Here is a 15,383-nt window from a genome sequence, read left to right as displayed (position 1 = left end):
AATCATCATCAATTGTTGTAAAAACCCATTTAGTTCTCTTATGTCATTAAGGGAAGAAAATCTGCTGTCCTTACCTAGTCTGGCCTGCATTTGACACTAGATCTACAGAAATGTGGTTGATTTGCAACTGGCCACTAAAGTGGCCAAGCAAGTCATTCAGTTCAAATGTACTTAGGGATGCTGATCTTGCCAGTGATGCTACATCGCATGAAAGGAAATAAAAATTGGCTTTATATGTGCTGCAGTTCTCACTGGAATAAGTTTTATTGGGGCTTTCCAAAGAGGTGAGGTAACACAATCAGATTTGTTCTCTCACACATCTTCTAGAGATTGTCTACAGAATATGATCCGAAGTCGAGGAACAAGACCCTTCCCCCGTATTTGCCTCTGTTATTGACTTAGTACAGATATTTCTCCTATAACACCATAGTTGCGTTCAGCAAAACCTCGCTTAATAGAAAATTGCTTAATAGAAATAATGGGGCCCATGGGAAATGTGGGTTGGGGCAGACCAGCAAAAAATATCACTCACGATCACTCAAAATCACCCAAAAGCCTAACAGAATGTTTAGCACAGCCCGAGTGAATATTTAAATCATATTTATTAATGAAACAAAAATAAATTTAACAGATTACGTTGGAAAAATATTCTTAATGGAGGGACAGAGGGTCATCATTATCACCACCTTCAGGTGCAGTTGTGGTTGCAAACGTGGATGTCGATGGTTGATTGTCTTCTGATTGTTTCTTGGGGGTTGGTTTAGATTGTGGGATATACAGGTACAAGAACAAATTAGAAAGGCACATGCTATGTAGAAGAGTAGTGCAGTCCTGCAGGAAATATACAGGGCGTATACAGGAATTATACAATCATATTCTTGTCTCAGAGGGAGAGCAATGAACATTCATTAATTAAATTTTTGAGATGATGCTGCTCAGATGTATAGTACTGTACCTCTCACTTGCTCTGATGGCAGCTCACATTGGAGCACATACAGAATAACGCAGAATCTTCGACGTTGACATCGGTGCATGCGCAGAATGAATGGTGTGAAACGATCGCTGCTGGAATTGTGCTATTGTGAGCAGAGGTAAGTGTTCTCAAAAATACCGTTCCCTAATTCTTCAAAATCACATTTTATACGAGAACTACCTGTATTGTAAATAGTGGCATTGCAAAGAGATAAAACACTTCTTGGTAAAGTGTCTGATGCATTGACAGGAAAGTAAAATAATTTTGCTCTTTAAGAGAAACTCATTTGTAAAACTGAGATATCAGGAGGTGCCCTTCTAAGGTTGGAGGTAGAGTGTGGGATGGAGTGATATGGTTGGGGGTGTGGATTGATGTGCTTAAAAGGAATCTTTCTGAGCTTCAACTCCACACTCTACTTAATGTTAGAATCTTTCTTGAGAATGGAGAGAGAATGTCCATTCACAGAACGTTTAGTTTTTGTTTTAATTTCAGGAACTTTGAAAATGTTTAAATTAAATTAAAATTATGAGGTTGGGCATAAGCTGTGCTTTTCCATCTCTTGATAATGGTACATCACGCAGGAGTCCTAGTGTGATGCCCATCAAACCTTTTCACACAAATGTTAGATTTTACAAGAAACAAATATAATTTAAAAATTGAGGGATTAGTGTTGTTGGTTAAGTCAAATACAACTAAAGCTGAAAGATCCTTTATATTCAATGTTACTTACAAGCTATTTGAGTACGCTAGTTGTGCTCAGTTGATAGCACTCTAGCCTTAGAATTAGAATGCTATGAATTCAAGTCTTTCTCCAGGACTTGAAAATACAAATGAGGCAGATGCTGTACTGTGGTATTAGGGGTGTGCTGCACTGTCAGAGGTACAGTGAGACGTTACACCACACTCCTTTCCACTGTCTCAGGCGGATGCAAAACTTCCCACAAAACTATTGAGAAGAGGTGGAGAGGAGTAATCCTTGGTGTTCTGGTTAATATTACTGCACAAAAGCAGATGATCAGTTTGCAATTGTAAAAGCAAAATACAGGGATGTGGGAAGCCTGGAATTTAAAAAAAAAGAATATGCTGGATATACTCAGGAGGCCTGGCAGGATCTGCAGAGAGAGAAACAAGGTTAATGTTTCAAGTCCAGCGACTCTTCTTTGGAACTGAGTCATCGAACTCCAGATTTTTGAGGAAGTAACCAAAAAGATTGATGTGGGCAGAGCAGTAAGCGTTGTCTACATGGACTTCAGTAAAACCTTTGACAAAGTTCCATATGGTAGACTAATTAGTGAAATTAAACCACATTGGCTTCAGTGTGAGCTCGCCAATTGGGTACAAAATTGCTTGATGGTAGAAGACAGACAATGGTGGTGGAGGGCTGTTTTTCGGACCAGAGGCCTGTGACCAGCGGTGTTCCACAGGGATCGGTACTGGGTCCACTTTGGTTTGTCACTTATATAAACAATGTGAATGAGAATATAGGAGGCATGATTAGTAGGTTTGATGATAACACCAAAATTGGCAATATCGTGGACAGTGAAGCAGGTTATTTAAGATTACAAAGAGATTTTGTTCTATGAGGTCAATGGGCTGAGGAGTGGAAGATGGAGTTTAATTTGGATAAATGTGAGGAATTATATTTTGGTGAAGCAAGCAAGGGCAGAACTTAGACAATTAGGTAAGGCTCTGGTAGTGTAGTAGAACAGAGAGACCTAAAGATTCAGGTGCATAATTCTTTTGAAATTTGTGTCACAGGTAGATGGGTGGTTAAGAAGGCATTTAGCACACTTGCCTTCATTGCTCAGAGTATAGGAGTTGGGATGTCATGTTGAGGTTGTACAGGATATTGGTGAGGCCTCTTCTGGAGTACTGTTTGCAGTTCTGGACGCCCTGCTATAGGAAAGATATTATTAAATTGGGGAGGATTTAGAATAGATTTACCAGAATGTTGCCAGGATTGCAGGATTTCAGTTATAAAAATAGGCTGTGACCTTTTTCACTGGAGCATAGGAGCGTGGGAGGTTGAGGTTTATAAAATCAAGGAGGGCATAGATAAGGTGAATAGCAAGGGTCTTTTCCTGGGGTGGGAGAGCTTAAAATTAGGGGACATATTTTTAATTTTAGAGGAGACAGCTTTAAAAAGATCATGAGGGGCAACTATTTTACACAGAGTGGTTCATCTGTGGAATGAAATGCCAGAGGAAGTGGTGGATGCAGGTACAATATTTAAAAGACATTTGGAAAAATACATGAATGGGAAAAGTTTGGAGGGATATGGGCCAAACTCAGGCAAATGGGACTGGTTTGGTTTGGGAGCGTGGTCAGCATGGACTAGTTGGGCTGAAGAGTCTGTTTCCATGCTGTATGACACAGGCACATGCATCTTTTAAAAGGGGCGAGTATTTGGTACAATGGGAAGATAAAGTATATGAACTTTAAAAAATTCTTAGAGTTCTTGCTCGTGAGTGGCCGGGAGAATTTCACCTGAGGATTGATTTGTAATAGCAATGAGACATGGCTGATGTTGCTGGTGACCAGGATTATTCATCAACATAATTGCTCACTGTGCAAGATTCATATGCACAATTCTAAAAGGCCCTACATCACTCACAAGTAGAGGCTACTTCCTCTGGCAAAAAAAAATACATACTCTGCCCATGGTGGGTGTGGTGGTGGTTAGTTTCCGTCACAGTTGTGCATTTGTGATTTGAATGAAGGTGAAAGGCAACAAGAGTAGCACTTCACAGAGTGACTTCCAGGATTAGCCTCTCAGTCCAGGTTTTGCTCCTCTCCAAACCTTCATGTCCTTTTTTGCCTTGCAGTTACTATTAATCCCATCTGGCTTGAGGCTTCCATGTTCCATGCCATCCATTTTATTTTAACGTTTCTTCTCCCACTTTAACCCCTTTGTCCTAGGCATACAATTTCATAATGCCAAACATATTTAAGCTGCTTTCCCCCATCAAAGCTGTCAATGATCCTGAAGTAAATTATGCCCTCCTACACTCTGTCTCCCACATTTTTATGCTGAGTTGTCTCTCTTCACAGGTATTGTCCCCTCTGCATCCCAGTTCACTGCTTCCAATCCCAACTTATCTACTACAGCCGTGGCCTTGAGAAACCCTTTGACTTTCAGTGAACAGGCACCCCAGACTGACTGTGCCTTCAACCCTACTCCCCCAATGACTTGAAATGATGGCACCCTGACTGACTTACTGCTAATCCCTAGGGCTGGTTGAACTCATTCTACAGGACTGACCATGGCCTACTCCCCAGGTTCTAATGAGTGGACCCCTGACCCTGCACATACCAACTAACCAAACCAACTGACTATGTCTGAACCCCTGAACAGATATCAGATGATGTCCTTGACTGACTGTGCTAACATTACCTCAATGAAACTGTCCCCCTTCACGTGAACAAGGACTGTCCCTTAGATGTTGAGACACTGTCATTTTGTTGAAACACATGCAGTGTGTTTGTTGTTAATTGTGTTGGCACATTCTGCAGATGTGACATGGTGCCGTACAGCGACATATTCCCTCCATTTCAAAGATCATTGCTGACAAACATGACAAGTTGCCTGGCTTCGTGTCTGTGCTAAATGGCAAGAGAAGACAGAAACTTTGTAGGGCTGTAGTTGTAAATGAGGGAACACAAAAAGGCAAGTCAGAGATTGAACATTCAATTGGCACAAAATGAGTGCTAAAAAGTAACCTAAATGCCTTGAGATACATTCTTGAGTAACATGGAGACCAAAAGTTGGTGCTAGCAACCTGTAGCCAACAGGTAACTGCTCTGATTTTCATGTTGGGAATTGTCATGTCTAACTTCTCTCTGCTGCTTGGAAAAATCAGTCTTATCAATGAAACAAGATTAGTTAATAATCAGATATTAATACATGCAATTCAGCTACTCGCTGGTACCAAGTGAGAAACCCAGCTAGCCATTAAATCTTATGTAGAAAATGTGATTTTTTTTCCTCAATGTCAACAATCCCATTTTTCATTCTCACCAATTTTTTTTTTCCCAAAATCTTATTTTGCATAAGATTTTCATGGCCTAAGAATATTCTGCATATTTTGTCAAAACCTTTGTTATTGTACTAATATTTATTATATTTTTATTATTAATTCACGGAATGTGCGAATACCAAAACAAAGTAACATTTACATTGTATGAAAGGAGAGTGCTTTGATTCTGAATGCTAATGGTATTGCCATGAAGTAACTGGTGCATTCTCCATACAATTTTCACTACACTGGGAAGGGGAAGGAAATACAACTCTTGATGCAGATACAGGTATTGTCATAGTGACTTGGTGTTCTTTGTCAGGGATGTGAAGCAACTCCTAGTTCACCTAAAGGAAAAGCTGAAACTCAATTTCTCATAATATCTTATTATAAATTTTTATGATATTACTATTAAGATATTTACTCATGCTAAACATTTACTGTAATTGAAAATTGAACTGTGAAGCTTTATAATTCAATTGTACAAATAAAGTCTTAGTACAGACAACATTTTGATCATTTTTCATTAGTAATATGGTAATGAAAGGTCTTGTCATGAAGCAGGTAGCATGTGGCAGAAGCTCTGGGTTTGAGGTGCATTCTAGAACTTTTTGACTATGGGAAAATGCATTCATAATGCAGTCAAACAGGATGATCATCATCTTATAAACCCTTACAATATGCCTATGATAGGCATTAAGAGCAGAAATGTCTCCTGGTCATCCATGTTTATGAGGAAAGGCTGAGAGACTTGGGTTTGTTCTCACTGGAAAGAAGAAGGCTAAGAGGGAAATTGATAGAGACATACAAGATGATCAGAGGATTAGATTGGGTAGACAGTGAAAGTCTTTTTCCTAGGATGATGACATCACCTTGTACGAGGGGGCATAGCTACAAATTGAGGGGTGATGTTCTATGTTTGTGGCGTCACTCAAGGTACATACTTTGGTGATAGGCTAGCAACCTGTAAATCTAGCCATGGAAATGCACATAACTATGTGCTCTGTCTACCCGTATGCCACTGGACATGGAAAGAAGAAAAGGTAATATTATTTTGTTGTTTTCTGAACTAGCACATATACGCACGTGAGCAGGTTGATGGTTGCCATGGGAGAGAGGGGGTCCAGCATCCTCAGGGGCTGCTGGGCAGGTACATACACGTGCTCCTTGGATGCTGCCTGACTGGCTGGGTTTTCCAGCACCACATTCTCGACTCAGGTACACACACCTGCAATGTTATCCTAGATATTGGCCCTCAGGAACAAAAAGGTATTTATTATTCTCGGGAAAACTGAAATTATTTGCTGTTTAATGACAGACTAACATTGCCAACTGTTTCACATAAAGAAACACTGTCGGATTAAGGTTGTACTTTTTCCATATTTCATGAAAATATGATCTTTTACTGAAGTGACCAAACTACCAGCAGAAACAGAGTTGAACTGGAACAATTGAGAATATTGCATGCAATCTGAGCCACAGCAGTTTTCTTAAGGATAGCAAATCATTAAAAGTAATTTCAAAGCAAGTTGGAATTGGAGTCAGTAAGCGAAGTGAATCAAGAATAAATCCAACTAAAATACTCATACCAATGATGAGATTGACTGTTTTTAGGCTCAGAATGAGGTCTTTTGAAACTGCTCAGTCTTAAAGAATAAATGATGAGGAGGTGCCGGTGTTGGACTGGGGTGGGCAAAGTTAAAAATTATACAACACCAGGTTATAGTCCAACAGGTTTGTTTGGAAGTAGTAGCTTTCAAAGTGCTGCTCCTTTGTCAGGTAGCTAGTAGGGTAGGATCATAATTCACAGAATTTATAGCATAAGATCATAGTATCATGTAACTGATACGATATATTGAACAAACCTAAATTGCTGTTAAGTCTTTCATCTTTTAGAATGGGTTGCAGATTTTGATTCATTAATATGTAAATCCCAGAATTTCTTTCAAGTCACATTCCTGAGATAACTTAAGGTTTTGTAAAAGAAGGTGACATCTCAGCTCAGACAATGAATTAAAGGTGTGAGGTTAGAGTCTGTCTATATTCCAATCTTGAGTCAGACTGATTCTATTTCCAAAGTAGGAAAAGTCGCATGGATTGACTACCTGCAGATTGTGTGCTTTTTCATCAAAATAGAATGTATCTGCAAATTCAATTCTGCAAATGCAAATTCATCCCATAGACTTACATGTGTATGTCATGCATGTAAGGGAGAGAAAGAGTGTGAGTATGTCATGTGTATGCATGTGTGTGCATGTGACTGTGCATGTGTACGTGCTTGGTAGAGTTTGTGTGTGTGATGGAGTATAAACTTGTGAATGAGGCTAGTGTATGTGTGTGTGTCTGAGAGAAGGTCTGCGTGTGTGTGAGTATGCAAGGGTGTGTGTATAAGTGTGCTTCTGTGTGTGTGTGAGATTGTATGGTGTGGTGTGGTCACCTGTAGTGCGACATGAATCCCAGGTCCCTGTTAAGGCCATCCTCATAGGTATCGAACTTGGCTATCAGCCTCTGCTCGGCTATTCTGCATTGTTGTGTATCCTGAAGTCTGGCTTGGAGGATGGTCACCCGAAGATTCGAGGCCAAATGTCCCTGAATGCTGAAGTGTTCCCTGACTGGGAGGGAATGTCCCTGTATGGCGATTGTTGCGTGGTCTCCATTCATCCATTGTCATAGCATCTGCTACGACATGCACGCACACATTCACACTTGCACTCTCTCTCTCTCTCTGTCTCTCTCTTTTCCCCCCTCAATGCACGCATACACACATATAAGTCTATGGGGTGAATTTGCATTTGCAAAATTAAATTTGCAGATACATTCTATTTTACTCAAAAAGCACACAATCTGCAGGCAGTCAATGGAGGCAGTCAACCCATGTGACATTTATAAATTTCTATTTTGGAAACAGAACCATTCTTAATCAAGATTGGAATACTTACAGACTCTAGCCACACACCTTTAATGCATTATCTAAGCTGAGATGTCACCTTTTTTTAATAAAATGTTAAGTTATCTTGGGAATATGACTTGAAAGAAGTTCTGGGATTTACATATTAATGAATAAAAACCTGTAACCCATTCTAAAAGATGGAAAACTCAACAGTAACCTAGGTTTGTTCAATATATCATATCAGTTGCATGACACTATGATCTTGTACTATAAATTCTATGTCTTATGATCCTGCCCCACCAGCTACCTGACAAAAGAGCAGCACTCCGAAAGCTAGTACTTCCAAATTAGCCTGTAGGAATATAACCTGGTGTTGTGTGACCTATATATTTAAGTGAGTGGGAAACAAATTTCACTTTGTAACATTATCACTTCCAACAGATCCCTTGGCACTCGGACACTATGCCATAAAAACTGAAAACAAGTGTCCTGGAGGAGCATTTGAGAGTTGCTCTAACAATAGTCACGAGAATCTAGGTATATCTTCCCACATGATCTCGTGGTACTTGCCAGTTAGACTAGTATGTACAGTGAGGAAGAATATTTGAAGTAGTACACCAATTCTCCTTTGTCTTGGTTCTACTACTGATTAACTACTGGAGAGAATCTACACTGTTATTAGATAACAAGATGTTTTATTGCATTGCTAGCAAAAAGTACAACTACATTTGGTCAAGCAAAATGAGTGGAAGATTCAGGAGCTGATACAGACACATCTGCTGCCTCTGAATGCTGAAGTCTCCTTTGTCTACTTCCTGTGTAACATCAACAAAATGGGTGCAGCCAATGTTAAATGAAACATTAACCCTCTTCCAAACCATTACCCAATACAGCTCCAGCTGAATTTGCTATTAATAGTTGCATTAGAAAAGCTTTCTGATGAAAATGACAAGGTGGCACAGTGGTTAGTACTGCTGCTTCACAGGGATTCACATTTGATTCCAGTCGTGGGTGACAGCATGGAGTTTGCATGTTCATCCCATGTCTGCATGTGTTTCCTCCTTCGGTCCAAAGATGTGTGGGTTAGGTGGACTGGCCATGGTAAATTGTCTGTTGTGTCCAGAGATATGCAGGTCACAGGGATTGGCCATGGCAAGTGGATTGTTAAGGCAATAAGTGGGTTGTTCTTTGGAGGGTCAGTGCAGTCTCAGTGGGCTGAATGGCCTTTATGTGCCCTCTAGGGATAACAAAACAATCAAAGAGCTGCATCCTTCCAAATTTGTTTTCTCTCTGAACAACTTGCAATATGTTAAATTTCATTCTGGAGATTTATTTGCCTCACTAGAATAAATGGGTAACCATTCACAACACAGCACCTTGCTCCAGTAGTCTGGGCAGGGACATGATGTGGAGTGCCAGTGTTGGACTTGGGTAGACAAAGTTAAAAATCACACAACACCAGGTTATAGTCCCAGAAGTTTATTTGGAAGTACAAGCACACATACACACACACTCTTTTTTTCTCTCTCTCTCCCTCCCTGACATGCACACATATAAGTCTATGGGATGAATTTGCATTTGCAGATACACTCTATTTTGTTCAAAAATCATATAATCTGTAGGCAACCAGTCCATGTGATATTTTATAAATCCCTACTTTGGAAACAGAACCAGTTTGACTCAAGATTGGAATACAGGTAAGACTCTAACTTCACACCTTTAATGCATTGTGTGAGCTGAGATAAAGTCATAGAGATGTACAGCACGGCAACAGATGTTTCAGTCCAACTCATCCATGCTGAACAGATATTCTAACCTAATCTAGTCCCATTTGGCAGTACTTGGCCCATGTCCCTGTAAACCCTTCATATTCATATACTCATTCAGATGACTTTTAAATGCTGAAATTGTACCAGCCTCCACCACTTTCTCTGGCAGCTCATTCCATACACACGCCACCCTCTGTTTGAAAAAAGTTGCCCCTTAGGTCCTTTTTATATCTTCCCCCTGTCACCCTAACCCTATGACCTGTAATTTTGGACTCCCCACCCCAGGGAAAATACCTTGTTTATTTATTCTATCCATGCCCCTCATGATTTTACAAAACTTTTAAAAAAAAACCTTAAGTTATCTCGGAAATGTGACTTGAAAGAAGTTCTGGGAGTTACATTTTAATGAATCGAAACCTGCAACCCCATTCTAAGTGATTAAAAATTAACAGCAATCTAAGTTTGTTCAATACATCGCAACAGTTGTATGACACTGTGATATTTTACTATAATTCTGTGTCCTATGATCCTGCTCCGACAGCTTATACTTCCAAATAAACCTGTTGGACAATAACCTGGCGTTGTATGATTTTTAACTTGGGCAGGGTCAGTCTTCCCTGCTATCACCGGAAGAGGGTCAGTGGGGGAACGGTTGCCAGGCGGACTTGCCAGAAACACCTCGGATGGGGGAATGGATTAAGCGGCGGACCGGGCTGAGTTTCCGGTGGCGGCATGTTTGAAACTGATTAAGTGCTCAGTCGGAAAGGGGAGGGAGCAGTCTCTGAGCTTGTTGATCCAACTGAGAATGCACTGAAATATTAGAATGATCAAAACTGAGGAAATAAGTCGCCTATTATCTGAATGAGAATAAAATATATATTTAAATAATCAGAAATAGACATAAACACTGAATGAACGAATTCACGGAGCAACGACTACCCAAAAGAAACTGACCTGAGATCCTGTAAATTTCATCTAATTATTTTGTTGTTCAATTGCAGTGAGCAGAAATGGAATGTGATCTATTCACATAAAAGTGACGTACTAATGTTTTATAAACACGCACATGAATTTATAAATGTTGAAAGAGCAGAGAAGTCCCTATATTCAGTGCGGGATGTAATCATTCGTAGGTTAAGGGTGAAAATCGGAAAAGCTGATCAAAAGCAGAAAATCAGCATCAGAAACCTGGGCTCAGCAACTTCAGAGTTCAATCCTCAGAAATGACCAACAAAGAAACTACTCCAGCGATCAAATGCCGACAAAGATTTATGGGTCAACATCGAATCCTCATTCAAAAGCGAAGGTAAGAAACTCTGCTGCTGCTGTTTTCAGTTTAACTTAGAATGGTGAAATTATTCACAGGGCCTGTCAGCGTGCACTTTCGGCGACATCAGAGGGCATCCAACAAGAGTAGATTAATAGTGTACGACTGAGTCGCGTGTAACCTAGACTGGATAAGAAACTGTACGTTTCTTTAAAAAAAAGTTAATGAACCAGATACTATAATCTGAATTTGTGGTATGATTTGAACACCGTTTCCTATGATTACTCCAGGCCTTTGGACTATTAGCCCAGTACTGTACCTAGTACAATATCCATGTCATGGTAGATTTTCGTTTCAACTACAAAAAAACTCATAAAATTATAATTTTCCAGCATGTTTGAAGGTTTGCGGAAATCTTTAATGCTGTTTCCCCTTAATATGTTTCAAAAAGAAAATCCCATGCCAAAACTCCAAATGTTGCCACTGTTAAAATAATAGAAGGGTTAAACGTAATTATCCTTACAATCAGTTGCGAAACAATGAACTTTTTGATAGCAGAGTGCCATGTGATTTGGGAATGGGAAAGAAAAAACAGCTGTACAAAGGTTGTGAATCGGTCTAACCCAATGTTGCGTCCTCATTTCGGGGTTATTTCTCGTTTACTAGTGATATACTGTACACGTGACATTCCTGAATTGAAGAAAAGTATGCTGCTTTAATGTCTCGGAATGAGAGTGTGTGGTAATGAACATTAGAAATCTGTTTGACTCTGTGTAGCATTAAACTGATGAGTACAAGAGTGGAATTTTTCTCTCTCTCTGTCCAGCGCCGTTGATTCACATTCCCCAACCCTTCGCCGGTCAGGCCGCTTGCAGCAGCGAATGCCCGGTTCAAATGGGAAGGTAAAGCGCACGGATGTGACCCATGCTGAGGTAGGTTTTGCACTTAAAAAAAACAATTTCATGATTTGGGGCTCAAAATTCTTGAAGCAGGATAACAAGTGCCTACTACGAATCAGAACAAGAATAGGCCATTCGGCCGTTCGATTCTGTTCTGCTAGTCAATCTTTCTTCCCCTTGGTAATCAAGAATTAAACTAGCTCTGCCTTTGAAAAAAAACATTTTAAGTTTCTACATCTATTGCCTTTTGAATAAGGGAATTTCAAAGACTCAGCCGTCTGAGAAAAACCTTTTAAAATCTGCTTTAAAAAACTATTTTTAAAACGACGACTCCTTGTTCTAGATTTTCCCTTAAGAGAAATCACCCTTTCAACATCCACCCAATCAAGTCCCCTCAGGATCTATATATGTTTTAATTTAGTCATCTATGAATATTCGAAACTACGGAGGATTCATGTTTGGCTGGTCTAGCCTTTTCTCATAAAGCAATCTGATCCGAACTGATTCCAAACCATTAACATCCTTCCATAAGTATGGTAATCAGTACTGTATGCAGTACTCCAGATGTAAGGAGTGGCGATGACCTAGTGGATTTATCACGAGACTGTTAATCTAGAGACCCAGGTTCAAACCCTATGGAAATCCTGTGAAATTTGGATTGAAATTTTTTAAAAAACTGGGATTAAGGGAGTTTAATGACATTGAAACTGTTGCAGATTGTCAGAAAAACTCATCTGGTTCACTTGATGCCCTTTAAGGAAGGAAATCTGCCACCCTTATCAAATCAGGCCTACGTGTGACTGCAGACCCACAGCAATGTAAATGACTGTCAATGCCCACTGGGCAATAAGTACTGGCCTGGCCAACAGTATCCACATCCTGTGAATGCATTAAAAATGCATTCATCAATGGCCTGTATAACTGAATTATTATGTTCATACTCTTGCATTCAATTCCCCTTGCAATGAACCAGAACGTGATTACTTGTTTTATCTGTGTACTAACCTTGTGTGATTCATGCACAAGGCCAACCAGATCTCTCTTTATTTTGGAGCTCTGCAACCTTTCAGCATTTAGGTAGTATATTTTTAAAAATTCTTTCTGCCAAAATGGACAATTTCTCACATTTTAAGCCCATATGCCAGATTTTTGCCACTGTCTTAGATTATCTATATCCCTTTACAGATTCCTATGTCCTCTCCACAACTGATTTATCAACACACCTTTGTGTCATTAGCAAATTTAGCCACTATACCTTTGATCCCTTCATAAATTGAAAAGTGTTGAGGCCCCATACACAACACACTTGGCACAGTTCTCATATCTTGACAGCCTGAAAAAGACCCACTTATTCCTAATCTCTGCTTCCTGTGAGCTCGCCAATCTTCGATCCATACCAACATGCTACCCCCACATTGTGTGCTTTCATTTTCCGCAAAATCTTTGTTGTAGCACTTTATCAAATGCCTTCTGGAAGCTTAAATACAAAACAGGACGTTCTGGTATAACATGATAGTTGCGTTCCTTTGCAACCTCATGCTATAGAAAATCACGCTATGGAAAACTGCTGTAGAAAATCGTGCTATAGAAGATCACTATAGAAAATTGCTACATCTGTTCAGTAGAAAGTTCTTGTTCTCCAGACAGCCTCCACAAATCGTCAATTGCATTATAGTCAATTTGTGTTGACAAAACGTGTCTTATACCAGGACGACTTGTACATCCACTGGCTCCACTTTATCTACAGCACAAGTTATTTTTTCAAAGAACTCCAGTAAATTAGTTAAACATGATTTACCTTGACAAAACTATGATGGCTTTACTTTAGACTGTTTAGGACACCTGAATTATTAGCCTTTTGTTAGCCTTGCCAATACCAACCAATGAGCATCTTTCTGATTTTTGTCATGAATTGGTCCAGACCATACAATGGATCCCTGAACAACTTATGTTTATGCCACTGTACAATACATAACTACATGACTTCTATGTTTTCTTTTCAGGTCCCTGCTAATGTTAATCCATCATTTGGGAATACTGGCTTTGCTTCTGAATCATCCTTATCTTTGGATGATGAACTCATACAAGCAGCATTGGATCTTGAAAAAAACTGGAATGCTGGAATTCCAAAAGATGTTTTAAAATCAATATATTTGGACGATATTAGGGCAACATCCAATTCTGGTGGAGGTGCAATTGAAGAAGTTAATACCTTTAATCCTCCTCATGAAGAAAAGGGCTCAAGTTCTGCAGCAAGGAAATGTAGGAGTAATGATGTGGACCAGAAAACATTGCACGGAATGGTATCACCTAAAAAGATCAAGAACTCATCAGCAATTACAAATGTTAATCTTGATTTGTTCAATAACCCTTTACACAGTGGCCGTAAAGCATTGGCCAATAGACGCAAAAGAGAAAGACCTTTGTTTAGAAACAATCCGGATTCAGATACTTCAGTGCACCCTGCCGCAAAGAAAATAGTAGTTTCACAAAAGTGTTCACCTGTCACAAATGGAGACCGACAGCCATCTTGTATACAAAAATGTCAAAAAGTAAGAACTGTGGTTAAATGGCAGATTAGAACGTCAAGTCAGCAAGATAGAACTTTGGAAACATCAAGATGTTCCATCATGCTTACTCCAAATTGTCAAAATTGGGTAGAAAAGAAGAAACTTTCGCAATCTAATTATTCCGTGCCTGTGCTAACACCACCTCCTGGCCTCAGTCAAAGTCTGTTAGATGGCAGCAAACTCAGTGTGACACTGACAGCAACAGGTACAGTCATAGAGTCATAGAGATGTACAGCATGGAAACAGACCCTTCGATCCAACCTGTCCACACCGACCAGATATTCCAACCCAATCTAGTCCCACCTGCCAGTACCCGGCCCATATCCCTCCAAACTCTTCCTATTCATATACCCATCCAAATGCCTCTTAAATGTTGCAATTGTACCAGCCTCCACCACATCCTCCGGCAGCTCATTCCAAACATGTACCACCCTCTGCATGAAGAAGTTGCCCCATAGATCTCTTTTATATCTTTCCCCTCTCACCCTAAACCTATGCCCTCTAGTTCTGGACTCCCCGATACCAGGGAAAAGACTTTGTCTATTTGTCCTATTCATGCTCCTCATAATTTTGTAAACCTCTAGAAGGTTACCCCTCAGCCTTCGACGTTTCAGGGAAAACAGCCCCAGCCTGTTCAGCCTCTTCCTTGTAGGTCAAACCCTCCAACCCTGGCAACACCTTTGTAAATCTTTTGTGAACCCTTTCAAGTTTCACAACATCTTTCCAATAGGAAGGAGACCAGAATTGCATGCAATATTCCAACAGTGGCCTAACCAATGTCCTGTAGAGCCGCAACATGACCTACCAAACGCTTCTTCACTATCCTGTCTACCTGCGACTCCATTTTCAAGGAGCTATGAACCTGCACTCCAAGGTCTCTTTGTTCAGCAACACTCCTTAGGACCTTACCATTAAGTGTATAAGTCCTGCTAAGGTTTGCTTTCCCAAAATGCAGCACCTCGCATTTATCTGAATTAAACTCCATCTGCCACTTCTCAG

The 15,383-nt window shown here is 40.0% G+C and overlaps 1 protein-coding gene across 3 annotated transcripts in view; it reads left to right on the top strand.

Moving 5' to 3' along the window:
• The first annotated feature begins 10,216 nt into the window (after nt 1-10,216).
• polq (polymerase (DNA directed), theta) overlaps nt 10,217-15,383 on the top strand; it is an 89,034-nt gene continuing 83,867 nt past the window's right edge. The window contains exons 1-3 of one of the 3 annotated variants that reach the window (XM_043700991.1): nt 10,217-10,954; nt 11,742-11,847; nt 13,818-14,589. In XM_043700991.1, coding sequence (XP_043556926.1) covers nt 10,872-10,954; nt 11,742-11,847; nt 13,818-14,589 — 961 coding nt within the window. In that variant the 5' untranslated portion in view covers nt 10,217-10,871. Of the gene's footprint in view, nt 10,955-11,601; nt 11,621-11,741; nt 11,848-13,817; nt 14,590-15,383 lie in introns of those variants that run through there. The other 2 variants (XM_043700992.1, XM_043700994.1) reach the window with 2 other exon arrangements.

Source organism: Chiloscyllium plagiosum, chromosome 12 (assembly GCF_004010195.1).
Source record: "Chiloscyllium plagiosum isolate BGI_BamShark_2017 chromosome 12, ASM401019v2, whole genome shotgun sequence".
Taxonomy (NCBI): domain Eukaryota; kingdom Metazoa; phylum Chordata; class Chondrichthyes; order Orectolobiformes; family Hemiscylliidae; genus Chiloscyllium; species Chiloscyllium plagiosum.
Note: the sequence above shows the minus strand (reverse complement) of the source record. Positions and strands in the feature narration are given on the sequence as shown.